The 26,910-nt window shown below is 41.2% G+C and overlaps 1 protein-coding gene across 1 annotated transcript; it reads left to right on the top strand.

Moving 5' to 3' along the window:
- Window positions 1–4,043: 4,043 nt before the first annotated feature.
- On the top strand, window positions 4,044–5,152 carry P2RY4 (pyrimidinergic receptor P2Y4). The gene is given in 2 exon segments (XM_055338037.1): window positions 4,044–4,791; window positions 4,794–5,152. Coding segments are annotated over 2 exon segments (1,107 nt in total).
- The last annotated feature ends 21,758 nt before the right edge of the window (window positions 5,153–26,910 follow it).

Below are 26,910 nucleotides of genomic sequence, written 5' to 3' on the forward strand. Positions count from 1 at the left end.
GATTAGCCAGGGTTTCAGATTATAGCTCCTTGCCAACAGGGTTGAATGACTGTCTTTTAAAAAAAAAAAGATTTTATTTATTTATTCATGGAGACACACACACAGAGAGAGAGAGGCAGAGACACAGGCAGAGGGAGAAGCGGGCTCCATGCAGGGAGCCCGACGTGGGACTCCATCCAAGGTCTCCAGGATCATGCCCCGGGCTGCAGACGGCGCTAAGCCGCTGCGCCACTGGGGCTGCCCTGAATGACTGTCTTGTTCCGCTCTGCACTGCACCTTATTCTCAGCAGGTAACCCCATTATTTCACTTCATAAAGAAAACCCAGGCAACTGGGGTGAGTTTTCCAATCTTTAGCACCCTCCAAATTCACCTGTATTTTAATTCCTAATGATAAGGAGGATGATAATCCTCGATGCATCACATGCTTTGCCTCCTCCTCTCCTCACAACCAAATAGGTGCTAGTATTCTCATTCTACATATGAGGAAATGGAGGGTCACGAAGGCTTACCTACAGTCATACAGCCAGTGGGTGATGGAGCCAGAGTTAAACTCTAGGTCTGACTTCAAAGACTGCATTCCCTCCACTATTTTACCTACCTTTTCTCCCTCATTTCTTTACTTCCCTCCTTCTTCTCTTCTTCTGTTCCTTCTCCCTCCCTCTCCATCCTTTCTCCCCCTACTGCACCCCTACTCAGAGAAAGAGATTAGAAACCATACCTTTCCCCTCTTAGGCCTTAAGGAAACAGCAAACATTGCAGAGAAGCTGTCATCAAGATATGAATATTAGATGTGAGGGGCGAAGAGGAGGAGGACTAGAAAAAAAAAACTGGAGGAGGAGGGGAATGGAAGGATAGCAGTGGGGAAGAAGATAATAAACTTTGCCTGACACACTCAATTCTGGATTACCCATGAGATACCCAAGTGGGTTTGTCCTACAGCAAACAATATACACAGGCCTTAGCTGTGGGAATCATTCAATTCAACAAAGTATAACTGAGTCTTTCATTCATTCAGTAAACATTTATTAAACATCTACTACATGCAAGATATCTGTTTCTTTAACTCTGAACTGGAAGGTGTTTTTTTTTTTTTTTTTTTGGACAGCAAGTTGTATAATTTTGGGGAAAAACCCACCTGGAGCCTACCCTTTACATTGATGTGGATGGAATTGGAGAGTATTATGCTGAGTGAAAAAAAGTCAATTGGAGAAAGACAATTATCATATGGTTTCGCTTATATGTGGAATATAAGAAATAGTGAAAGAGACCATAAGGGAAGGGGGGAATCTGAGTGGCAAAAAATTAGAGAGGAAGACAAACCATGAGAGACTCCTAACTCTGGGAAAGAAACAAAGAGTGACAAATTGGGAGGTGGGTGGGGGAATGGGGTAACTGGGTGATGGGCATTAAGGAGGGCACACGATGAGATGGGTACTGGTTGTTATACTATACATTGACAAATTGAATTTAAATAAAATTTTAAAAAGCACCTGGAACATATGCTATTATAACTTTACCAGGAAGGCTGTAGGAAAGACAGAGCTAATACAAGTTGCTTGTCCTCAAGGACCTCTGGGTCTGGTATGTGGCTGGGAGAATCAGGAGAAGATGGACAAAAACGCAAATGAGTGGAATTCTATTCAGTTTGTGGTACATGCCATAATCTCAGTAGGAATCAAATATGGTAAGAGTGTGAGAGAGACATCCATTTTGATTAGAGTGAGATCTGTACACCGGAGTCTCATTGGGTATTATAATTACTCATAACTTCTAAGTTAAATCATGAGAGTTGATGTTGAGAGAGGGAAGAAGAAATGGTAGTGAGGAGAGAAAGGAGAGGAGAAAGAGGGGAAGAGAGGAGAAAAGAGAAAATGCTCTAGGAGTAAGGCTTGGGGAAAGGTCACTTTTGAAGGGAGATGGACAAAATGAGCCAGGGAAAAAGTCAGATGGGACATGTGGAGGACTGGGAGAAGCAGCGTAATGCAAAGTCTCAGAAACAAAAGTGAGGAAGAGTTTCAAGAAAGCCAGCAAGTTTGGCCTACAGCATTTCACAAGGCACAAATCATTGCTTTTGACCCGGGCCGTTTTGAGCGAGGTCTTTTCCTAAGTAGCCACTGGGCGGCAGTGGCAGCAGTGGCAACTTGAGCTGTGTGTCCAGGGACTCCAGAAACCCTTCAGAGCTAAACCAGCCTGAAGCAGGAGCTTCTCTAGTGTGGGGGACACTGAAGTGACCTCTTGGGTGTATTCCGAGCCTCAAATCACACTTGTTCTCCTCTGAAGAGATCAACTTCATTCCTAGGAGCAAAGTAGTCACACAAAACACCATATGATTAGAAGCGTTTCATGGTTTACAAAATGTTTTCACACCTATTGACCAGTTCGATATTCAGGAAACCCTAAAAGGTTGGTATTTTTATGCTCACTTCACTGATGAGAAAACTAGGTTACAAAGAGGTGTCCAGCATCACACAATGAATCCCTGGGAAAACAAGGAGTTGAATTCAAGTCCGTCTGCTCCAAACACCTGGGCTTTTTATGTAATATCACAGTGGCCAGCTGTCCAGGACTCAGGCTATAACTGCTTCCTCTGTGCCTCCCTTTCATCTACCCTGACCCTGTCACAGGGCAGGGATCTCCAAGTTTCCACTATTCAGGTTTCTGGGCCTCCAGGAGATCTAGATCTGAGATTCTAGAGCCTCCCTTCCTGGCCTGCCTCCTCCTCTCACTCCCAGAATCCAGCCAGGCAACATTCTCAGGACCTGAAGATCAGGTTGTTTCCAGTTCCCTGCAGAGTGGATTCTGCCCAGACTGCATCTCCCTCCCTAAGAGCACCACTCACCTCACCCTCAGAGTCCTGCAGGCCCAAAGCTTGCCCCTCTGCCTAAGACCCCCATAATCCTGAAAATTTAGCCCCAGGAGCCCCAGATCCAGAGCTCCTGAAAAACTGGCATTCTCTGGCACTTGGCTCTCAAACATTGAGGTTTGGCTTCTGTATTTTCTCAACTGTATTCAGACTGGAGTCTCCTGGACTGGTAGAGAGAGATGAGGGGTGCTGTGTAGGAAGAGGTGGAGCCTGTAAGGGAGGAATGTTGGCTAGCTTCCTTGAGGGGGAAGGAGTGAACTGCCTCCTTTCGCCCTCCTCTTATGTGTACAATAGGTGCCTGGAAATTGACAGGCTGAGAAAACGAACCCCTAGTCTTTCCCCAAACCTACTTCTCTCATAGCTTTTCCCATCTCTGTCGATGGTAACTCAATTTCTCCAGTTGCTCAGGCTGGAAATCTTGGAATCGTTCTTGACTCCTCTTTTTCTCTCACACTCCACATTAGTAAATCTTGTTGCTGGGCCTCAGTTTCCCAATCTATACAGTGAGTGGGTTGGACTAGATAATCTCCTTAGGCCTTTCTAACTCTGATGACCTCCCAGGACTGAAGGAGGGATGGGCCCCACCCCCAAACCCGCCCTCTTGGATAAGCCTTCTGGCTGCCAAAGGGAAAGGTGACAGAGTCAGCTGGGCTCAACTTCAAAGGGATAAGGTAGGAGACATGCCAAGTTTCTTGGGTAATAGTGACAATGGGGTTCCTGGGCTGGACCAGGCTAGGGGAAGGTGTCACAAAAATGGAGATGCTGGGACCAGGGTGAGGGGAAAAGTAAGGTCACCATGTAGAGAAATATTGTAATGGGCTAGGAGACAATTTGGGTCCAGGCATCTTTGCATGATGGATTGTGCTGGTGGGCCTCCACAGTTTTGGCCAGCCAAGATCTGAAGGACAGAGTCAGATGCAGGATGAGAACACCCCAAACTCACTGCCTGCCCTACTGGGCCCCAGCACCACCTGCTGACCATCACTCCCAGACTGGACCAAGGGGGCATGGGTAGGGCCCAGCCTGGTTGGGTTGTACACAGACATTCTCCTCTCAGTTACTCCTAATGCTTCAGTCATGGGTCCTCCCCATTCTCTGCTTTTTGGCCTCAAGTTAGGACTGGAAGGCCAGGAAAATCCAGCGGCCCTCACTTCTGCCCTTTCCATCTATAGGGGAACCATGGCCAGGGCAGAGTGCTCTCTGCTCACAACCCCAGGCCCCAGCCCAGATCCTGGCAACAGTGAGGCAGAGCTGGACTGCAGTTTTAATGAGGAGTTCAAGTTCATTCTGCTGCCTGTGAGCTACACAGTTGTCTTTCTGTTGGGTCTTGGCCTCAACACCCTGACTCTCTGGCTCTTCTTCTTTCGCCTCTGACCCTGGGATGCAACAGCCACCTACATGTTCCATTTGGCCTTGTCAGATACTTTGTACGTGCTGTCACTACCTACCCTCATCTACTACTATGCGGCCCGCAACCACTGGCCCTTTGGTACTGGGCTCTGCAAGTTTATCCGATTTCTTTTCTATTGGAACCTCTACTGCAGTGTCCTTTTCCTCACCTGCATCAGTGTGCACTGCTACCTGGGCATCTGCCACCCACTGCGGGCACTGCGCTAGGGCTGCCCTCGCTTTGCAGGCCTTCTCTGCCTGGTGGTTTGGTTGGTCTCAGCCGGCTGCCTGGTGCCCAACCTGTTCTTTGTCACAACCAGCACCAAAAAGGATCCCCTCCTGTGCCATGACACCACTCGGCCTGAGGAGTTTGACCACTATGTGCACTTCAGCTCGGCAATCATGGGGTTGCTCTTTGGAGTGCCCTGTCTAGTCACTCTTGTCTGCTAGGGGCTCATGGCCCGGCACCTGTATCGCCGGTTGCCAAGGGCCACCCGATTATCTTCTCGTCTGTGTTCTCTCTGCACCATCGTTGTGATGCTGTCTTTGCTGTCTGCTTCATGCCTTTCCACATCACCCGCACCATTTATTACACATCAAGACTGTTGGAAGCTGACTGCTGGGTGCTGAACATTCTCAGCGTGGTCTACAAAGTGACTCGGCCTCTAGCCAGTGCCAACAGCTGCCTGGATCCTGTGCTCTACCTGCTCACTGGGGACAAGTAGTGATGTGAGCTCTGGCAGCTTTGCAGTTGTGGGGGGCGCCAGCCCCCCATGACTGCCTCCTCCCTGGCACTGGTGTCCCTGCCTGAGGATAGTGGCTGCATGTGGACATCCACTCACTGTGGCTTCCCTGCTCCTAGGGCAAGTAGACCGTTAACTCTGGGAGCCAGTAAGTGAGAAGAAAAAGGGTGAATGCAGGGCAGAGGTGAGGGAACTTACCAGTTACACCCAATATGGCTGCGTCTTCTTCTTTCCCAGACTTTGGAGAGAGGCCCACACCCTGAACATTAAGAGGAACCAGGGAAATCATGTGTGACCCCATCCCTCATAAACCCATCATTTGCCCTTTTCTTTTTAGCCAAAGGCAGTAACAGCCACTCTTCTTTTTCTGCTTCTGTGTCCTTCCTGGGGCTATTGGTCCTGTCTCTTGATCCTACAAGGCTTCCTAATATTCTCACCCAGCCCTCTTTCCCCCTCCTTTCCCCCACACATATTTGTGTGTTACTTCACACAAATAATTCCTATGACCACAGCCTCCTTGCCCATCACCTACCTCTCCCATCCACTGGCCCCACCAAGTAAAGCTGCTTTCTCTATCACAACTGACCCAGCCTTTTCCATTTCCCCAATCCATTTAACCCATATGCTTTATCAAAACTCACTGCCTAGACTTTTTTTTAATAAATTAATTTTTTATTGGTGTTCAATTTACCAACATACAGAATAACACCCAGTGCTCATCCCGTCAAGTGCCCCCCTCAGTGCCCGTCACCCACTCACCCCCACCCCCGGCCCTCCTCCCCTTCCACCACCCCTAGTTCGTTTCCCAGAGTTAGGAGTCTTTATGTTCTGTCTCCCTTTCTGATATTTCCCACACATTTCTTCTCCCTTCCCTTATATTCCCTTTCACAAATGAATGAGAACATATACTGTTTGTCCTCCGATTGACTTACTTCACTCAGCATAATACCCTCCAGTTCCATCCACGTTGAAGCAAATGGTGGGTATTTGTCGTTTCTAATGGCTGAGTAATATTCCATTGTATACATAGACCACATCTTCTTTATCCATTCATCTTTCAACGGACACCGAGGCTCCTTCCACAGTTTGGCTATTGCGGACATTGCTGCTAGAAACATCGGGGTGCAGGTGTCCCGGTGTTTCATTGCATCTGAATCTTTGGGGTAAATCCCCAACAGTGCAATTGCTGGGTCATAGGGCAGGTCTATTTTTAACTCTTTGAGGAACCCCCACACAGTTTTCCAGAGTGGCTGCACCAGTTCACATTCCCACCAACAGTGCAAGAGGGTTCCCTTTTCTCCGCATCCTCTCCAACATTTGTGGTCTCCTGCCTTATTAATTTTCCCCATTCTCACTGGTGTGAGGTGGTATCTCATTGTGGTTTTGATTTGTATTTCCCTGATTTGCCCAGACTTTATGGTCTGCTACCTTAGGGTTGTCTTCCCTCTTACTCTAACTTTAGTTAAACACCTTGACTCTCACCTTCAGCCGATTTTCTCCTCTCTCCCAGACTGAAGGAGATTCCAAGACAAAGCCAGATCATAAGGCTGGTTCGACCCACTGAAACTTCATGTCTTGGGACTTCATCTAAGTCCCCATTTTTATTAGCTTGCTGAGTTCCTAGTGAACATTCCAGAGCAAGTGTTTCCTGTCTTTTCCATCTTCTCAAGACTCCAACTTCATCCTCTAATAGTTACCTTGCCTCCTGTAAAACTGAGAATACCTCAATTTCTTTCTGCATCATTCATGTTCACTCTACTTTTGTATCCATCTTGTCTTTCTTTCCTGTAGACCCAAAATAAGAGTTGGCCCTCTTACTTGTTTCTTTGTTTATTCCTTTTCATCATTTCAGTCTTTCCATAAACCGATTTCATCCCATTTTTAAAGAAACACACAAACAAAACCTAACCAAACAAAAATAAAGCATTATCACTGGTACCTTGACTCTGTTGTCTCGTGTAGCTAATATTCTATTCACCTTATTCATTTCACTGTCAAATTTCTTAGAAAGAGTACCATAACCCCATAGCCCCATTTCATCACTATAAAGTCACCTCTTAACTCTCCGAATCTGGTTTCCTTCTGTACCTGGAAGAACACAAATTACTACAAAAGCAAGATCTTAATGATAGTTTCTCTATATTTATCCTCTATGACTATCTCTACTTCATGTTACTCTGGTGCATAGCCTGTCCAAAAATTTCTAATGAAAAAAAAAATTAAAAATTCCAATTTGACAACATTAAAGGAAATTTTGAAAGAAAATATTCACCTGCATTTCTGAACCCCAGACAACTGTTTTCATTTATCTATGTTCCATGCCTTTTCTGTTTGCATAATACTTCTATTTTATAGAAATGCAATCACAGTGTACATATATTTTAAATTTTTGCTTTAAAATTTTTTTAAAGATTTATTTATTCATGAGAGACACAGACTGAGAGGCTGACACATAGGCAGAGGGAGAAGCAGTCTCCTCGCAAGGAGCCCGATGCAGGACTCGATCCTGGATCCCGGGATCACGACCTGAGCTGAAGGCAGATGCCTCAACCGCTGAGCCACCCAGGTGTCCCTAAAAAAACTTATTGTAAATACTGTCCTTGTGCTACAGTCTTTCATATTTATCATTTCAGTGGCCACATAAAATTACATTCATTAGATTTTTTTTTACTATTCCCCTATTATTTATTGGACTTTTAGTCAGCTCCCAATTTTTCTGTGTTTTGAACATCTTAGTGCATATGGCTTTTTTTCTTCTTTACAATTCTGTTCCTAGGACAAGTTCCCAGGGGTGTGATTACCAGATCAAAGGGCATGAATGTTTTTTATGGATCTTGATTTTCAAAAAAAGTGTACAAAGTTTCAATGTCACAGTGGCACACAAGTGCTCCAGTTCCCTTGCAGCTCTAGTATTAGAATTTATTTTTTTTATTTTTTTTTATTTTTTTTTAATTTTTATTTCTTTATGATAGTCACAGAAAGAGAGAGAGAGAGAGAGGCAGAGACATAGGCAGAGGGAGAAGCAGGCTCCATGCACCGGGAGCCCGACGTGGGATTCGATCCCGGGTCTCCAGGATCGTGCCCTGGGCCAAAGGCAGGCGCCAAACCGCTGCGCCACCCAGGGATCCCTCTAGTATTAGACTTTATAAGAAATCTTTTTGGATGGCTTAAAACATCAATTTGTTTTTTTTTTTATATAAATTAATTTTTATTGGTGTTCAATTTACCAACATACAGAATAACACCCAGTGCTCATCCCGTCAAGTGTCCCCCTCCGTGCCCGCCACCCATTCACCCCCACCCCCCGCCCTCCTCCCCTTCCACCACCCCTAGTTCATTTCCCAGAGTTAGAAGTCTTTATGTTCTGTGTCCCTTTCTGATATCTCCCACACATTTCTTCTCCCTTCCCTTATATTCCCCTTCACTATTATTCATATTCCCCAAATGAGTGAGAACATACACTGTTTGTCCTTCTCCGATTGACTTACTTCACTCAGCATAATACCCTCCAGTTCCATCCACGTTGAAGCAAATGGTGGGTATTTGTCGTTTCTAATGGCTGAGTAATATTCCATTGTATACATAAACCACATCTTCTTTATCCATTCATCTTTCGATGGGCACCGAGGCTCCTTCCACAGTTTGGCTATTGTGGACATGGCTGCTAGAAACATCGGGGTGCAGGTGCCCCGGCGTTTCATTGCATCTGAATCTTCGGGGTAAATCCCTAACAGTGCAATTGCTGGGTCGTAGGGCAGGTCTATTTTTAATTCTTTGAGGAACCTCCACACAGTTTTCCAGAGTGGCTGCACCAGTTCACATTCCCACCAACAGTGTAAGAGGGTTCCCTTTTCTCCACATCCTCTCCAACATTTGTTGTTTCCTGCCTTATTAATTTTCCCCATTCTCACTGGTGTGAGGTGGTATCTCATTGTGGTTTTGATTTGTATTTCCCTGATGGCAAGTGATGCAGAGCATTTTCTCATGTGCATGTTGGCCATGTCTATGTCTTCCTCTGTGAGATTTCTCTTCATGTCTTTTGCCCATTTCATGATTGGATTGTTTGTTTCTTTGGTGTTAAGTTTAATAAGTTCTTTATAGATTTTGGATACTAGCCCTTTATCTGATATGTTATTTGCAAATATCTTCTCCCATTCTGTAGGTTGTCTTTGAGTTTTGTTGACTGTATCCTTTGCTGTGCAAAAGCTTCTTATCTTGATGAAGTCCCAATAGTTCATTTTTGCTTTTGATTCTTTTGCTTTCGTGGATGTATCTTGCAAGAAGTTACTGTGGCCAAGTTCAAAAAGGGTGTTGCCTGTGTTCTCCTCTAGGATTTTGATGGAGTCTTGTCTCACATTTAAATCTTTCATCCATTTTGAGTTTATCTTTGGGTATGGTGCAAGAGAGTGGTCTAGTTTCATTCTTCTGCATGTGAAAATTGGATGACCAATTTTCCCAGCACCATTTATTGAAGAGACTGTCTTTCTTCCAGTGGATCGTCTTTCCTCCTTTGTCGAATATTAGTTGACCATAAAGTTCAGGGTCCATTTCTGGATTCTCTATTCTGTTCCATTGGTCTATGTGTCTGTTTTTGTGCCAGTACCACACTGTCTTGATGACCACAGCTTTGTAGTACAACCTGAAATCTGGCATTGTGATGCCCCCAGCTATGGTTTTCTTTTTTAAAATTCCCCTGGCTATTCGGGGTCTTTTCTGATTCCACACAAATCTTAAAATAATTTGTTCTAAGTCTCTGAAAAAAGTCCATGGTATTTTGATAGGGCTTGCATTGAACGTGTAAATTGCCCTGGGTAGCATTGACATTTTCACAATATTAATTCTGCCAATCCATGAGCATGGAATATTTTTCCATCTCTTTGTGTCTTCCTCAATTTCTTTCAGAAGAGTCCAGGGCCAGATGGCTTCCCAGGGGAATTCTATCAAACGTTTAAAGAAGAAATCATACCTATTCTACTAAAGCTGTTTGGAAAGATAGAAAGAGCTGGAGTACTTCCAAACTCATTCTATGAGGCCAGCATCACCTTAATTCCAAAACCAGACAAAGACCCCACCAAAAAGGAGAATTACAGACCAATATCCCTGATGAACATGGATGCAAAAATTCTCAACAAGATACTAGCCAATAGGATCCAACAACACATTAAGAAAATTATTCACCATGACCAAGTAGGATTTATCCCCGGGATGCAAGGCTGGTTCAACACTCGTAAAACAATCAATGTGATTCATCATATCAGCAAGAGAAAAACCAAGAACCATATGATCCTCTCATTAGATGCAGAGAAAGCATTTGACAAAATACAGCATCCATTCCTGATCAAAACTCTTCAGAGTGTAGGGATAGAGGGAACTTTCCTCGATATCTTAAAAGCCATCTACGAAAAGCCCACAGCAAATATCATTCTCAATGGGGAAGCACTGGGAGCCTTTCCCCTAAGATCAGGAACCAGACAGGGATGTCCACTCTCACCACTGCTATTCAACATCGTATTGGAAGTCCTAGCCTCAGCAATCAGACAACAAAAAGACATTAAAGGCATTCAAATTGGCAAAGAAGAAGTCAAACTCTCCCTCTTCGCCGATGACATGATACTCTACATAGAAAACCCAAAAGCCTCCACCCCAAGATTGCTAGAACTCATAGAGCAATTTGGTAGCATGGCAGGATACAAAATCAATGCCCAGAAATCAATGGCATTCCTATACACTAACAATGAGACTGAAGAAAGAGAAATTAAGGAGTCAATCCCATTTACAATTGCACCCAAAAGCATAAGATACCTAGGAATAAACCTAACCAAAGAGGTAAAGGATCTATACCCTAAAAACTATAGAACACTTCTGAAAAACATCAATTTGTTAACTTCACTTTTTCAATTACTTATGGATAGAACACCTTTCCATATGTTTACTATTTGTATTTCTTCTTTTTTTTTCAAATATTCGTATTTCCTCTTGTGTGAACTCTTCATATCCATTGCCAATTGACACGAATGGTCTTATATATATTGGTGATCTTATATATCTCTAAATGTATTCTTTATTTAACATACATGTTAACCCTTTGTCATATTTGATATACATATTTCTTCCATTTATTGTAATTTTTACTTTTAATTTTGGGTTCCTTATTTTATCCTCTTGCTTTACATTTCTTTCCTCCTGCTTTTACTTATTACTTCCTCTCTCTTTGCTGACTTTTCCTCTTTTCTCCCTAAGTAAACAAGTTCCAAGATCTGTCATAGTCATAGCATTTGGGGATTATTTAATCCACTCCCCACCGCCCTGCCATCTGACCTTTGATTTTCTCTGGGAGAGAACATATGTACACATGAATTAAAAGTTGACTTAGAGTCCTTGAGAGTACCTCAGAAATTTTCTGGGGTTTAGATATCCTCTCACTTTACAGAACAGGAAACAGGCCCAGAGATATGACTTGTCCATTACTTAATAAGTTAGTGGCAGAGCAAGAACTAGGCTTAGCCCCCAGGTCCCCTGACTCTCAGAGCTCCCTCCATTACACCATGCCAACTCAATTCTAACCTCTCCTTTCTTCCAAGTTCCACTTCTATATCTTTAATTGCCCACTGGACAGGGGTGAGGCAAGATGGCAGAGGAGTAGGGTCCCCAGGTCACCTGTCCCCACCAACTTACCTAGATAACTTTCAAATCACCCTGAAAACCTATGAATTCGACCTGAGATTTATTTTTTTTAATTTTTTTAATTTTTATTTATTTATGATAGTCACACACACACACAGAGAGAGAGAGAGAGAGGCAGAGACATAGGCAGAGGGAGAAGCAGGCTCCATGCACTGGGAGCCCGACGTGGGATTCGATCCCGGGTCTCCAGGATCGTGCCCAGGGCCAAAGGCAGGCGCCAAACCACTGCGCCACCCAGGGATCCCTTGACCTGAGATTTAAAGAGAGAACAGCTGGAATGCTACAGAGAGAAGAGTTTTTGCTTCTATCAAGGTAGGAAGGCAGAAAAAAAATAAAAAAGAATAAAGTGGGGGAGGGGCCCCCATGGGGTGCCAGGCTAGAGCCGAGCCCAGAGCCTCCCGGAGGGGAAAGCCCACCCTCCAAAAGCGGGAACTTTAAAAATCTGCACCGGCTTCTTCCTGGAGGGAAGGTGCTTAGCTGGGAACTCGGGCAGGATCCCAGGAGGGGCAGTGGAGCCTCCAGTCTCCTGGGGCCACTAACAGAGGAAGTGCGCCCGGGGGAGAGCGAGGTAAAGGGCTGGAGCGCCCGCCCAGGGGGGCCTCGGGAGCAGCTCAGGCGGCGGCTGCGGGCGGAGGGGGCTGAGCCCTGCTGCCTTGGGGAGCCGTGCACCAGGAGCGCGATTCCAGCAGCACAGGCCAGGAGCCCAGGACTCTGAGTGGACACAGCCCAGGATCCTGTGCTCCCCCGGGCCAGGTGGAGGCATGGAGGGCACAGGACGGCGAGGACGCTCCTGGCACCAGGCACCCCCAAGCTGTGCAGATCAGTGCCCCCCGCCCTGGGAGCATCAAGTCCAGTGCAGACTGGGAGACTGCAGTAGTTACTTAGGGAGCTGACTCCAGGGCTGGAGAGCTGGCCACCACCACTGTGGTTGTTCCTCCTTGTATCACCCTGTGCCTGGGAGGGGCGGGGCCGCCAGGGAACAGGGGCCTCACCGGGTAAACAGCTCCCACTGAGCCCTGCACCTGGCAGGGGGCGGGGCAGCTCAGGTGCACACACCTGAGAATCAGCACAGCAGGCCCCTCCCCCAGAAGACCAGCTGGAAGGACAGGGGAAGAGCAAGTTCTTGGCAGAGCAGCGCTGGAAAGCTACGGGGGAAATCGAGGGATTTACAGTATATAGAACCAGAGAATACCCCTCCTTGTTTTTTTGTTTTGTTTTTTTTCTTTTTTTTCTTCCTTTTTCCATTACAACTCATTTTTAGTCACTCTGCACTGAGCAAAATGACTAGAAAGAAGAACTCCCCACAAAAGAAAGAATCAGAAACAGTACTCTCTGCCACAGACTTCCAGAATTTGGATTACAATTCGATGTCAGAAAGCCAATTCAGAAGCACAATTATAAAGCTACTGGTGGCTCTGGAAAAAAGCATAAAGGATTCAAGAGACTTCATGACTGCAGAATTTAGATCTAATCAGGCCAAAATTAAAAATCAATTAAATGAGATGCAATCCAAACTGGAGGTCCTAACGACGAGGGTTAATGAGGTAGAAGAAAGAGTAACATAGAAGACAAGTTGATGGCAAGGAAGGAAGCTGAGGAAAAAAGAGAAAAACAATTTATTGCCCAATGGACAGTTTCACTTGGATCTTCCATTGTGACTTCCAACCCAAGATGTCAAAACTTCCTAAACCAGTTTCCCTACCTAACTTGATCATTTCTTTTCATGGCATCTTCCTTCCTCAAGTCACCTAGGCTCAAAAACACTCAGATAACTTCAATTCTTCTCTCTCATTATTTCACGAGATTCTGACCTTTCTTTAGTTATCATGCCAGTTATAATTGGCTTTCATTTATGATCCCAGTGCTACCATTCTAATACTGACTGTTATCACTTTATTCCTGACTGTTACAGCCTCCTAAATGGTTTTTCTTACATTCAGTCTCTCATCACACAAATGCATCCTATATAAGGCATACTGGCAGATTAATCAACCCTAATACTGTTCTCACAGTTTCACTCTCTTGCTTAAAATTCTCTCATGGTTCCCCATTGTCTACAAGTTGAAACTCTTTAGTCAGAAATTAAAGAGAGAATTTTCAGCCTTATTTTCCATTCCTCCCCAGTATCAATCTTTCTTCTCCAGCTAATTTGAACTCCTCGTTCTTTCTCCAAATATGACTTGCATTTTCTCAGCTCTGCACCTTTATTCTTCCCCATTACCCCCATCCCATACTAGAATGCCCTTCCTTTCTTCTTCCACTGTCCTTTTTCTACCTAGTTTCCAAGGCTGGGCTTAAGCCTCACTTCCTCTTTAAGGCCTTCTATGGTGACTGATTCATAGTGACCTTCCTGGTCACTCCTACAGTCATTATTGTCTATATCAGTCATTTGGCACTTTTATTGTCTTTTGGAATTATGCTATTATTGCTGTTTAACTCTTTATGTATGTTTGCTTTGAGTTCCTACCTGTAAACTCCTTGAGCTACTATGATAGAGAGGAAAGAGCATAGGACTGAAAATCAGAAGAGCCAAGTTTATCCCTGGTTATGAAAGTGGGGCTCAGGGGTGGCACTTGGGTGAGTTCCTCAGACTCCTTGACCACATTTCATCACCCATAAAATGAGGATCATAATCTCAGCTTTAAGTACTTCAGATTGTAGTAAGGCTCTGCAAATCTAGAGAGCTAACCAAATATAAATCATTGTTATTATATCACCACATTTGCTTAATAAATGGGGCTTAATAAACATTTGCTGAATGATTACACATTAGTAATTCAGTTTAATGTTTCTGTTCCTGGGCATATTTCCATGTTAAGAGGCCACAGGAACCCCAAGAAACCTAGATATAGATCTAAGGGCACTTTAGGAACAGTGGAGATAGGAAAGGCATTAGAAAGATATTGTGAAGGAAAGTAGGCTTATCCAGCACCTCTCACATTCCACTCCACTGGCTACTTACTAGTTGGACTACCTGTGAGGCTAACCCGGATGGGAGAGGAAAAGGTGGCTCATCTGAGCTTTCATTTTCCTCACATTTTCTACTACTTCATCCCATAATCCCCAATCATTTAGGCCACATGTTTCAACTAGGATGCACCTAGGACTCTATTCTCCTTCACTGATGTGATGAAAGCCAGCATTTTGGTGAAGAAATGATGAGAAGTAGTAGAGACAACAAACATTTTTAGTCAGATAACCAGACTTGGCTTTAAAGCTTCAATCTGCTACTTGCTAGTTGCATGATCTCAGACAAGTTACTTAATCTCTCTGAGCTTCTGTTTCCTCATTGGTAAATTGGAGGTAGTAATAATCATTTAGCTGGGCTGTTGTGAAGTGTTAATGGAGTAATGGATGAAGAAACATCATTTACAGTTCCTGTGGGAGAACTTTTCAATAGTTCTCAACTTTTGTGTAGTTGGATGAGGAACCAGAATTCTAGATTTGGATTAAAAGTGATAGTTAAGACCATGACAAAGACTGAACCCTTGAGTGTGAGAAGCAGAAGGCTAAAAACTTATTATTGAGATATGACCACAGTGATGAATTGGGAGAAAACAGATTGAAACTTTGGCATTGCATCAAGGGAGAAAAAAGTTTCAAAAAGAAGAACTTATAAAAGTTATTTTTTAAAAAAAACTTTGAATGAAAGGAAAAAAGAAAAATTAAGGAAGTAAACAGCAATGAATGCGTAAGAGAATTCATGGAAGATGATACTCTCAGAAAGATAATAAAAAAATACTTGATTCCTTGCCAACCTGCCTACAAAAGATATTAGTCAATGGTATTAATTAAAGAGGCCAATCTCAAATAGCTTTTGTAATCAAGATCTGTTTACATGTATTTATACTACTCCTTCTCTTTTAGTTCCTATAGGTCTTTGTCTCTTTCCAAAGATTTCAGAATAACCCACTGAATGAGTTACTTGCCACAACCTATAGGCCTTATATTTCTAATAAGATTTAGATGTGATTTGTCACCAAAAGGGAGTACAAAAGATACTTGAGTACAGCCAAAGAGTTAGTCTGTATATGAGGACACCTTGGTGTATGTTTGATTGCCAGAGCTTATGTATTTAGGTCACAAAGTGGGAAGAAGACAAATTATTTTTCCTTGAGTTAAAGGGTAAATTATCAAAATGTGAGACCTTTTCAAGACAAAAAGATAAAATCCTTTTTGGGGCTGGCTGGCTATTCTGTACATTTTGTACCGCAGTTTGAAGCCCTAGTCGTGGAACTACTGATGGGAAGAAGAAACCAGATGTACTTGGAAAACTAAAGAGAAAAATCAACGAATGCCCTCTCAGAGCATTGTGATGCTGGCACCAGCTCAATTTGTTTACTTCTTACTGATATTTAACTTACTCCTCATTGTAAATCCCATCCCCTTTACAACACCAGTAACTCTTTATCTCCAGTGTGAGTAAAACATTTCTTTTTACACACTCAGATCTAGTTTGATTTTTACAAGTTTTGGTCTTTATTCATTTCTCTACTTCAGTTTCCCAAAGCACATATTCTGGGATATTAATACATGCTATTAAGTTTTTAAGGGGTTGGATTAGAAGGGGGGGTCCAACATAGTGACATAGGCAGACCCTAAACTCACTTCCTCCCATGGACACAACAAATCTACACCTACATACAGAGTAATTCCTCCTGAAGAAGAATGGAGGGCTGAATGAACAGCTTCAGCATGACAAAGAATAGAGGGAATACATAGAGAATGGCAGGAGACATTGGGATATAGTAACAACAGGAACCTCAACCCCGGTGCTGTAAACTGCAGTGGGGAAGGATAGCACTGAGGAACCTGTGCATAGATTTGCCCTTGTTATATCCAGAGCAGTGAGTTATACAGATGGATGTCATAGTCAGAAGGCCAAATTAAGGAGTCTTTATTAAAAGCCAGCAGCTGTGAGGGAGCTCATGCACTCCAAAATCTCGCAGCCCCGAGTAAGCTCAGGGATAGGTTAATAAAGGCATAAACCACATCCTGTTGACAGTTTCTGTTGAGCCCTAGACATTTGCTAAGCATTGTACAGAAGCAAAAAAAAACTGGGTTAAGTGAATGTCTAGGGTATACTTCCTGAAACCCTGGGTATTGAGGCATTTTGCAGTTTAACCAGACATAAGGTTACAAAAATAGTGGCTATATACAAGTTGGTGTCTTTTATGCTAAGTCTCTGGTATTTCACTCTCCATCAGGCACAGGAAAAAAGCCATGGTTTAAAAGGCAACTAGACTATAAATGAACTAATGCTAGGGCATCCCTTAAATGGCAGAACTGCTGGAACACTATGCAGGGTTGGAGGTGCCAGTGAGCACCATTGTTTACATCCCCCCTCCACCTTGATACTGCAGATTGGAATGGGGTCTGGGCACTCTAGCCAGCCTGCTGCCTCAGTGATCTCAGGGACCCTAACCCATACCAGCTCCAGTCATTCCTTCAAGGTGGCCTCCCCTACTCTTGACTACCTGAGATCCACTTGTCCCACCAAGGTGGCCCCAGTGTGGTGTATATCAGGACACCCCTGGACTGTGTCCACTACAACTCCAACCATCTCACCTAGGTGGTATGGGTGCAAAGCTCTCCAGGACACTCTGGCTCTTTGCCCACTTCAGTTGCAGCCAATTTGCCAAGGCAGCCCCTGAATGGAGCACCCCAGGGAAACCTCTCCCACCTGTGTCCGCTTCACCTCCAGCTGTTCCACCAGGATAGCCCCTGTGCAGAGTGCTCCAGAACTCAGACTGTTCCTGCTAACCTCAGGAAGGAAACATATATCCAGATCCAGGAAGCAAAGAGAGTCTCAAACAAGATGAACCCAATCAGGTACACACCAAGGCATATAATAATTAAAATGACAAAGATTAAAGATAAAGAGATTCTTAAAAGCAGCAAAAGAAAAGCAACTAGTTACATACAAGGGAAACTATAAAAGCCTACCGGATTATTTTTCATCAGAACCCTTGAAGGCCAGAAAAAAGTGCCATAATATATTCAAAGTGCTGAAAGAAAAAAAAACCTACAACCAAGAATACTCTACCTGGCAAGGTTATCATTCAGAATTAGAGGAGACATAGAGTTTCCCAAACAAACAAAATTTAAAGGAGCTTGTCCCCACTAAACGAGCCTTTAAAGAAATGTTAAAGGGACTTCTTTAAGTGGAAAAAAAAGGGTCATAAGTAGAAGTAAGAAATTCATAAAATGAAAAATTTTACAAGTAAAAGCCATCATATAATAAAGATAGTAAACTAATCACTTATAAAGTTAGTATGAAGGTTAAAAGACAAAAGTAATAAAATCAATTGTAACTAAAAAATTAGTTGAGATTTACAAAATAAAAAGATGTAAATTATGATTGCATATATGTGAAACATGGAAGAGGAGAGTACAAACATAGTGCTTTGAGATTGTGTTCTAACTTAAGTGGCCATCAACTTCATATAAAAAATTATATATTTATGATGAAATATATGAACCTCATGGTAATCACAAACTAAAATCTATAATAGATAAACAAAAAATAAAGAGAAAGGAATCCAACCATAATAGTAAAGAAAGACACAGTCACAAGGACAGAGAGCAAGAGAAGAAAGGAATAGAGAACTACAAACCAACTAGAAAAACAATGAACAAAATGGCAACAAATGCATACCTATCAAAAATTACTAAATGTAATTGGTCTAAATGCTCTAATCAAAAGATATGGGGGACTTAATGGATGAAAAAAAGACTCATCTATATATTGCCTACAGGAGAATCACTTTATTTTTATTTATTTATTTTTTTGAGAATCACTTTAGACCTAAAAACACATACAGACTGAAAGTGAAGGAATAGGAAAAAAATGCCATGCAAAAGGAAATGAAACAAGAAAAACAACTCAAACTCAGATAGCAATATTTACATCAGACAAAATAGACATTAAAACAAAGATTAAGAGAGACAAAGAGGGGCATTACACAGTGAAAAAGGGATCAGTCTAACAAGAGGATATAACAATTGTAAATACCTATGAATCCCAAGTAAGAGCACCTAATATATAAAGTATATTAACAAACATAAAGGGAGAAATTGACAGTTGTATGATAATAAGGGACTATAACACCCCATTTATGTCAATGGGTAGAGCATCCAGAAAGAAAACCAATAAGGAAACAGTGGCTCTGAATGACACATTAGACTAGATGGACTTAACAGGTATACCCAGATCATTCCATCAAAACCCAGCAGAATATACATGCTTTCTTTTTTTCTTTATTAATTTTCAAAATTTATTTTACATTTATTTTATTTTTTTAAATTTTAGTTTAAATTCTAGTTAGTTAAGTACATTCTTTTCAAGTACATGTGGAACGTTCTCCAGGATAACTCACACATTAGGCCACAAAACAAGTCTCAAATAATTTAAGAGATTAAAATCATATTATCTTTCCAAACACAATGATATGAAACTAGAAATCCACCACAAGGAAAAAAAACTTGAGAAAACACAAACACTTGGAGGCTAAACAACATGCAACTACACAGCCAATGGGTCAATGAAAAAAATCAAAGAGGAAATTTAAAACTTCCTGGAAACAAATGAAAAAGGAAACAAAATGGTATAGAATTCTGGTGATGCAGCAAAAGCAGTTCTTTTTAAAATTTTTTTTAGAGTGAGAGAGCACAAGTTAGAGGATGGGGAGGGGGCACAGGGAGAGGGGTAGAGAGAGAGAGGATTTTAAGTAGGCTCTACACACAGCTTGGAGCATGACATGGGGCTTGATTCCAAGATCCTGAGATCATAACCTGAGCTGAAATCAAGAGCCAGATGCTTAAGGAGGAAACTTGATGGGATGAGTATTGGGTGTTATACTATAAGTTGGCAAATTGAATTTAAATAAATAAATAAAAAGATTCAGATACTTAACCCACTGAGCCACCAAAGCACCCCACAAAAGCAGTTTTAAGATGGAGGTTTATATTGATATGGGCCTACCTCAAGAAACAAGAAAAATCTCAAATAAACAAATTGATGAATTGTATGATGATGAGTTGTATGTAAGTGATGAATCCCTAAATTCTACTCTAGAAACAATTATTACACTGTATATTAACTAACTGGAACTTAAATAAAAACATGAAACTAAAAAAAAAAAACAAAAAAAGCATTCTTAAAACTTAAATGATAAAAATAATTCAAAATTTTTCAGATGTGGGGTTTTCCTCATACCTTTTTGAGTTTTATTTCTAATTCATTCTTAGACAATTATGCCAGCTCTGCTGGTTTGACGATACCTTCACAAATTAAAAATGAAAAAAACCTCAAAGTTTGAAAACAAAAATCTTTAAAGATTCATAAAAGGTTGTAAACCATCTGTGGTTTACCAAAATTACCAATATGTGAAGAATCAGTAACAAACCGCTTTTGTCTTTTTTAAAAGATTTTATAAAAAAAAAAGATTTTATTTATTTATTTATTTATTTATTTATTTATTTATTTATTTATTTATGATAAAAGGGAGGTGAGCAAGGAAGCAAGAAGGGTGCTAGGAGGAGGGATAAGCAGACTCCAAGCTGTGCAAGAGCCAAGCCTGACACAGGGCTCAATCTCATGACTCAGACATCTAACCCTGACATCACAACCCAAGTCCAAAATTAAGAGTCAGATAGTCAGCTGACTGAGACACTGAGGTGCTCAAATACCAAACTACTTTTGAATCAATTGTTGATTCTTTCTTTATTTCTACTATCTTCTCACCTGGCAAGCTGATCTCTGCCTGCTCTGGGGCTGGATCTTCATTGATAAATTGGGGCCCTTAGGTCTTTCTGGACACCTCAGATACTTACTAATTTATTCACTTCATTCAGCAATATTTATTGATTACCCATTATATGCCAGGTACAGGGGGAACGTAAATCAGACAACTACCTCAAGAAGTCTATTGGATGAATATTCAAACATGGCTGACAGTTATTAATATTGACTTACTATGTAGCAAGCATTCTCACATGCAGACTATATAAAGCTTTACATGTGAAAGAGTAGTGATGATGTCCGGCTACAATAGAATATATACAATGAGTACAAGACAATTGAAAGATTTAAATTGTTTAAGATTAATTAGGTTCTTGGTTTTCAAAAAAGTTGCTTAAGTCCATTATAAATATGCAAAAATGATATACTGTTAATATTGTTTTGTACATGAGCTCTTTCAGAAAGGACTTTAATGTGTCACAAAAATTGACTATGGGAAAACCAGTTTTTAAATCAGAAGTAAGCCAAGCAATATATAACAGACTCTGACAGTATCTTACCCAATACCCATTATCCCAATCTTTCTTACCCAGAGAACCTCAATTTTGTTTGGGGCAGCAATAAACCAAACTTCTCAAATGTATACCTCAGGGTGGCCACATGACCTAGTTCTAGCCAATGAGATTTAAGCAGAAATCTACTGGATAGGGTTTCTAGAAGGGCTATTGTTTTCCTACTAAAGGAAAACAATTTAGTTTACTAGATCCTTTAGCTTTTTGCCTTATGCTTTTTACCATTTTCTTCCTGTGTAGAACACAAATGAGGTGTTTAGAAATCGAGCAACCATTTTACAATCATAAAGACATAAAACATACACTAAAAAAGTTGTGAAGCAGAAAGCTGTAAAGATTATCTTGAGCAATGGACCCACCTTTGGGCTGGAATTTTTTTTTTTGCCTAAAAAAACCACCCAGGGGTGCCCGAGTGGCTCAGTCGGGTTAAGCATCTGCATTCCTCTTGGGTCATGATCCCAGGGTTCTGGGATCAAGCCCCAAGTGGGGCTCCCTGCTGAGCGGGGAATATGCTTTTCCCTTTGCTCTGATCCCCCACCATTCATGCTCACATGCTCTCTCTCCCTCTCCCTTTCATACAAATAAATAAAATCTTTTAAGAAAACAAAACAAAACACTTATTTTGTTGCCCCACCACAAAAGTGTTTTTGTTACATGCAGTCAAATGTGGTCCTAACTGGTACACTCTATCTCAAAAGGGAAAGGTTTGCAGGGAAAATATTTTAATTTTTATTACAAGAATGAAGAAAAGTCTTTCTTCTGATTTGAAAAGCAATGGGATTTCCTGCAAAATAAAAGTACTTTTCTTGATCTTGTATTTGCCTGTGGTGGAGAGCAAGATATCTAGGAGAGCAGGAAATATAAGCTAACTCCTGCCCTCTGATCAAGTGAGATTGAGATATTACATTTTACTTACTGGAGCAGTGTCTCCTAAAATGTATCATAGCACAATAGATTCTTGAGATATACCTCAGGAAAAAAATAAAAGAAAAAACCTTTTCTTGGTCAAGTTGATAGATATTGAATATAGAACCCATTCCTCTTAGAAATTCACAGTAGGCATTATGATGTTAAAAGCTCTGGATAAATCCTGTAGTAAAGAAATTGGCTTAACATTGTTTGACCTGGCCTCTTAATAAGCTATTTTTTAACTGTAGTAGAGTTGACATATAATGTCTTATTAGTTTCAGGTGTACAACATAGTGATTCAATAATTCTCTACATTATGCAATGCTCACCACAATAGATGTAGTTACCATCTGTCACTAAACAAAATTATTGCCTATATTCCCTATGCTGCATTTTTCATCCCTGTAACTTATTTATTTTATAACTGGAAATTTGTACCTCTTAATCCCCTCACCTGTTTTACTTATTCCCCATCTCTCCTGGCAACCACTAGTTTGTTCTCTGTATTTGTTGGTTCATTTCTTTTGTTTTTTAGAATCTGCCGATAAGTGATCATATGGTATTTGTCTTACTCTGACTTATTTTACTTAGCATAATATACTCTATGTCCATCCATGTTGTCACAAATGACAAGATTTCACTCTTGTTTATGGCTAATATTCCATTCGTATATACCACCTCTTCACCCTTTCATCTATCAATAGACACAGGTTGATTCCATATGTTGGTTATTATAAGTAATTCTGCAAAAACCACAGGGATGCATGCATCTTTTCTAATTAGTGTTTTTGTTTTCTTTGGGTAAATACTCTGTAGTGGAATTACTGGGTCATATAATATTTCTATTTTTAATTTGTTGAGGAACCACCATACTGTTTTCCACTTGGGCTGCCATAATTTGGCTATTGTAAATAATGCTGCTATAAACATAGGGATGCATGTATCCCTTTGAATTAAATGTTTTTTTTATTCTTTGGGTAAATACCCAGTAGTGTAATTGATGGATCATAAAGTAGTTCTATTTTTAATTTTTTGAATAACCTCCACACTGTTTTCCACAGTGACTGCATCAGTTTGCATTCCCACCAACAATCTTTCATGTTGAAGAATACATTCTAAATCATGTACTATGAGACAAACAGTGCATGAGGGTTCCTTTTTTGGCACATCCTCACCAATACTTATTTCTTGTGTTTTTGGTTTTAGCCATTCTGATAGGTGTGATACCTCGTTGTAGTTTTTTGGTTTGCATTTCCCTGATGATGAGTGATGTTGAACATCTTTTCATGTGTCTGTTGTCCATCTGTATGTCTTCTTTGGAGAAATGTCTGTTCATGTCTTCTGCCCATTTTGTAATTGGATTATTTGTTTTTTGGGTATTGGGTTGTATAATTTCTTTATATATTTTGGATACTAACCCTTCATCAGGGTATGTCATTTGCAAGTAACTTCTCCCATTCCGTAGGTTGCCTTTTAATTTTGTTGATTGTTTCCTTTACTGTGTGGAAGCTTTCTATTTTTATGTGGTCACAATAGTTTATTTTTGCTTGAGTTTCCCTATCCTAAGGAGACATATCTTAAAAAATGTTGCTATGGTAAATGTCAGAGAAATTGCTGCCTGTGCTCCCTTCTTCTATATTCATTATTTATTTCTAATTTTACTCTACTGTGTCTTGTGACTATAGTATATGGAATTTCTACCTTTTATATTAAGAACATTTTGAATTCAAATACTAAATAATAGTTGTAAAGATTCATGTGCACTTTAAAAGAAAGTATTCCTTGTCCTAATCATTATCATTTGACAGTCTAGTCTACATTACTTGTATTATTCAGCACCATACTTTTTAAAAATTAGTTTTTTGTCTACATGACTTGTCATATTCTGATAGCCAAGTGTTGAAGTCTCCAATCACACTATATGGCAGACCCTTGATGTATGAGGAATTCCAAAGCATGTACTGTGAGACCATATGATTTTCATCCATAAATGCAGAGAAAGTAGAAGTGAAAATTTCAAGTTCCTCCTTTACACCCTTAATGAGGTTAACCATTAGTAAAGACTGACAAAATCAAGTTCTTATTAGTAGAGCCAACAAAAGGCTAAGGAAGAATGGAGGAGGGGGTTATTAATTTTGCCTAGTGAAGGCTTCACTGAGAAGGTGATATTTGATGTGGACTTAAAAGGTGAATATGCTTTACTATGTAGAGAGAAAGCAAAGAAATGTGAAAATATTGAGAAAACATGAAGTAGTCCAGTGTACTACTTTAGACTATGATAGTGGTGATTGGATATTCATGGGGGTTCAGAGTATGAAGGGTCTTTGTTGAACTTCATGATGGGGAAGCGTTGAACTCTGACTATAAGTACAGACATCCCCTCTATGAGGCAGCCCTCTGGATATCACTCAAGTACTCTGCTCACTTTCTGCCTCCGTGATTACCTCTGGAGTTCCCTGGACATTTGGCCCACTAGGGTTACCATTCTGGACACTCTTAGTAAATGTTCCTTCCTGCCTTCATATTCCATGATTAAATCTTACGGATTATTTCCCTTGATGATCACTTCATACAACATTACTGTAACATCCAGAGTGAGGAGCAAAACCTTAGAGTATTAGAGTATCTCAAAAATATTCAGGGATGGAGGAGGAGACAGAGGGAGAGCAAGAGATTGCATTGTAGAGGAGAGTCTGAGGCTGAGGAGCAAAGATAAAGGGGGAAAGAATTTTTGAGAAGGAGTATGTGACTGATGCTACTAAGAAAGCTGAGTCTTACACTGGAATCCCTTTGTTATTTCACTCTTGTAGCCTCATTCCCATGTGTGCCCTTAAGGTTCTTTTCTGGAAAAATTCTGCTGTAGTTTGCTCCTCCTGAACAACTCAAACAGGTGAGAATAAATTGAAATCCAATTCCCCTTTTTATTCAATTACTTTAGGTTACCTCTTATGAGGTTTTGACTCATCCAATTAGTCCCAGTGACTCCTACCAAGGTTTCTCCTACCTAATCTGATAGGCTCCCAAATCAAATCAGCTACTTTCTTTATATTACAAGCAGCCTTCTCTGCCATATCAAGGGGTTTGAACTTTATCTTGTAGACCAGCATTTGCAAGACTCTATTTAGAGAGACACTTAATGTTCCATGAGATGGTAATAGGTGTTATTTGAAACAAGGATTCTATTATCAGGTAAGCTTGGGAAATACTAAGTACTCCCTCTTGGATAGTCACAATGCCCATTAGTGTAGTGACGATTCTGAAAATAATTCAGTAAATACATCCATCTAACTTTGTTTAATCCAGCATCTCCCACAGTTATTTGACCACATAATAATTTTTTTCTTTGTAATATTTATTAACATCTGTGGAACATTAATGGTACCCCAAACGTAATTCAAGATATGCTGGTAGAAGCACTGTAGGAGCAAAAAGGGATTTTAAGCAGAGGTCTAACAAGTCAGACTTAGCATTAATAAGAGCACTCTGGCACCAGTGTGATAAATGGATTGGTGATAGAGGACTCTAGTAGAAGTAGTGGCAATTATCTAGAAATTGCTTTGACTAGGTTCTGACAGTGGAGAGGGAAGATGACACATTGGATTAATATCAAGGTGGTAATATTAACAGGATCTGGTGATAAAATGTGAGATTGGGAGGGTTAAGATGTTTCACCTGCTATTGGATGTGTTGATATTAAGGTGTTTGTTGAAAATTGGTAAGCTGGATATATTGGTTTTGAGGGAAATCACTTATGAGAGAAATCTGGGTTAGAAATAGATATTTCAGGGATCCCTGGGTGGCTCAGCGGTTTAGCGCCTGCCTTCGGCCCAGGGCATGATCCTGGAGTCCCGGCATCCAGTTCCATGTCGGACTTCCTGCGTGGAGCCTGCTTCTCCCTCTGCCTGTGTCTCTGCCTCTCTCTCTCTCTGTCTCTCATGAATAAATAGATAAAATCTTTTAAAAAAGAGAAATACTAACATTTGACAAAGCAGCAAAGACTATCCACTGGAAAAAAGACAGTCTCTTCAATAAATGGTGCTGGGAAAATTGGACATCCACATGCAGAAGAATGAAACTAGACCATTCTGTTACACCATACACAAAGATAAACTCAAAATGGATAAAAGATCTAAATGTGAGACAAGATTCCATCAAAATCCTAGAGGAGAACACAGGCCCTTTTGAACTAGGCCACAGCAACTTCTTGCAAGATACATCTATGAAGGCAAGGGAAACAAAAGCAAAAATGAATTATTGGGACTTCATCAAGATAAGAAACTTCTGCACAGCAAAAGAAACAGTCAACAAAACTAAAAGACAACCTACTGAATGGGAGAAGATATTTGCAAATGACATAGCAGATAAAGGGCTAGTATCCAAGATCTATAAAGAACTTATTAAACTCAACACTCAAGAAACAAACAATCTGGGGATCCCTGGGTGGCGCAGTGGTTTGGCGCCTGCCTTTGGCCTAGGGCGCGATCCTGGAGACCCGGGATCGAATCCCACATCGGGCTCCCGGTGCATGGAGCCTGCTTCTCCCTCTGCCTGTGTCTCTGCCTCTCTCTCTCTCTCTCTGTGACTATCATAAATAAATAAAAAAAAATTAAAGAAACAAACAATCCAATCATGAAATGGGCAAAAGACATGAACAGAAATCTCACAGAGGAAGACATAGACATGGCCAACAAGCACATGAGAAAATGCCATCACTTGCCATCAGGGGAATACAAATCCAAACCACAATGAGATACCACCTCACACCAGTGAGAATGGGGAACATTAACAAGACAGGAAACAACAAATGTTGGAGAGGATGTGGAGAAAGGGGAACCCTCTTGCACTGTTGGTGGGAATGTGAACTGGTACAGCCACTGTGGAAAACTGTGTGGAGGTTCCTCAAAGAGTTAAAAATAGATCTGCCCTATGACCCAGCAATTGCACTGCTGGGGATTTACCCCAAAGATACAGATGCAGTGAAATGCCGGGGCACCTGCACCCCGATG

This window comes from Nyctereutes procyonoides, unplaced genomic scaffold (genome assembly GCF_905146905.1).
Source record: "Nyctereutes procyonoides isolate TBG_1078 unplaced genomic scaffold, NYPRO_anot_genome, whole genome shotgun sequence".
NCBI classification, from domain to species: domain Eukaryota; kingdom Metazoa; phylum Chordata; class Mammalia; order Carnivora; family Canidae; genus Nyctereutes; species Nyctereutes procyonoides.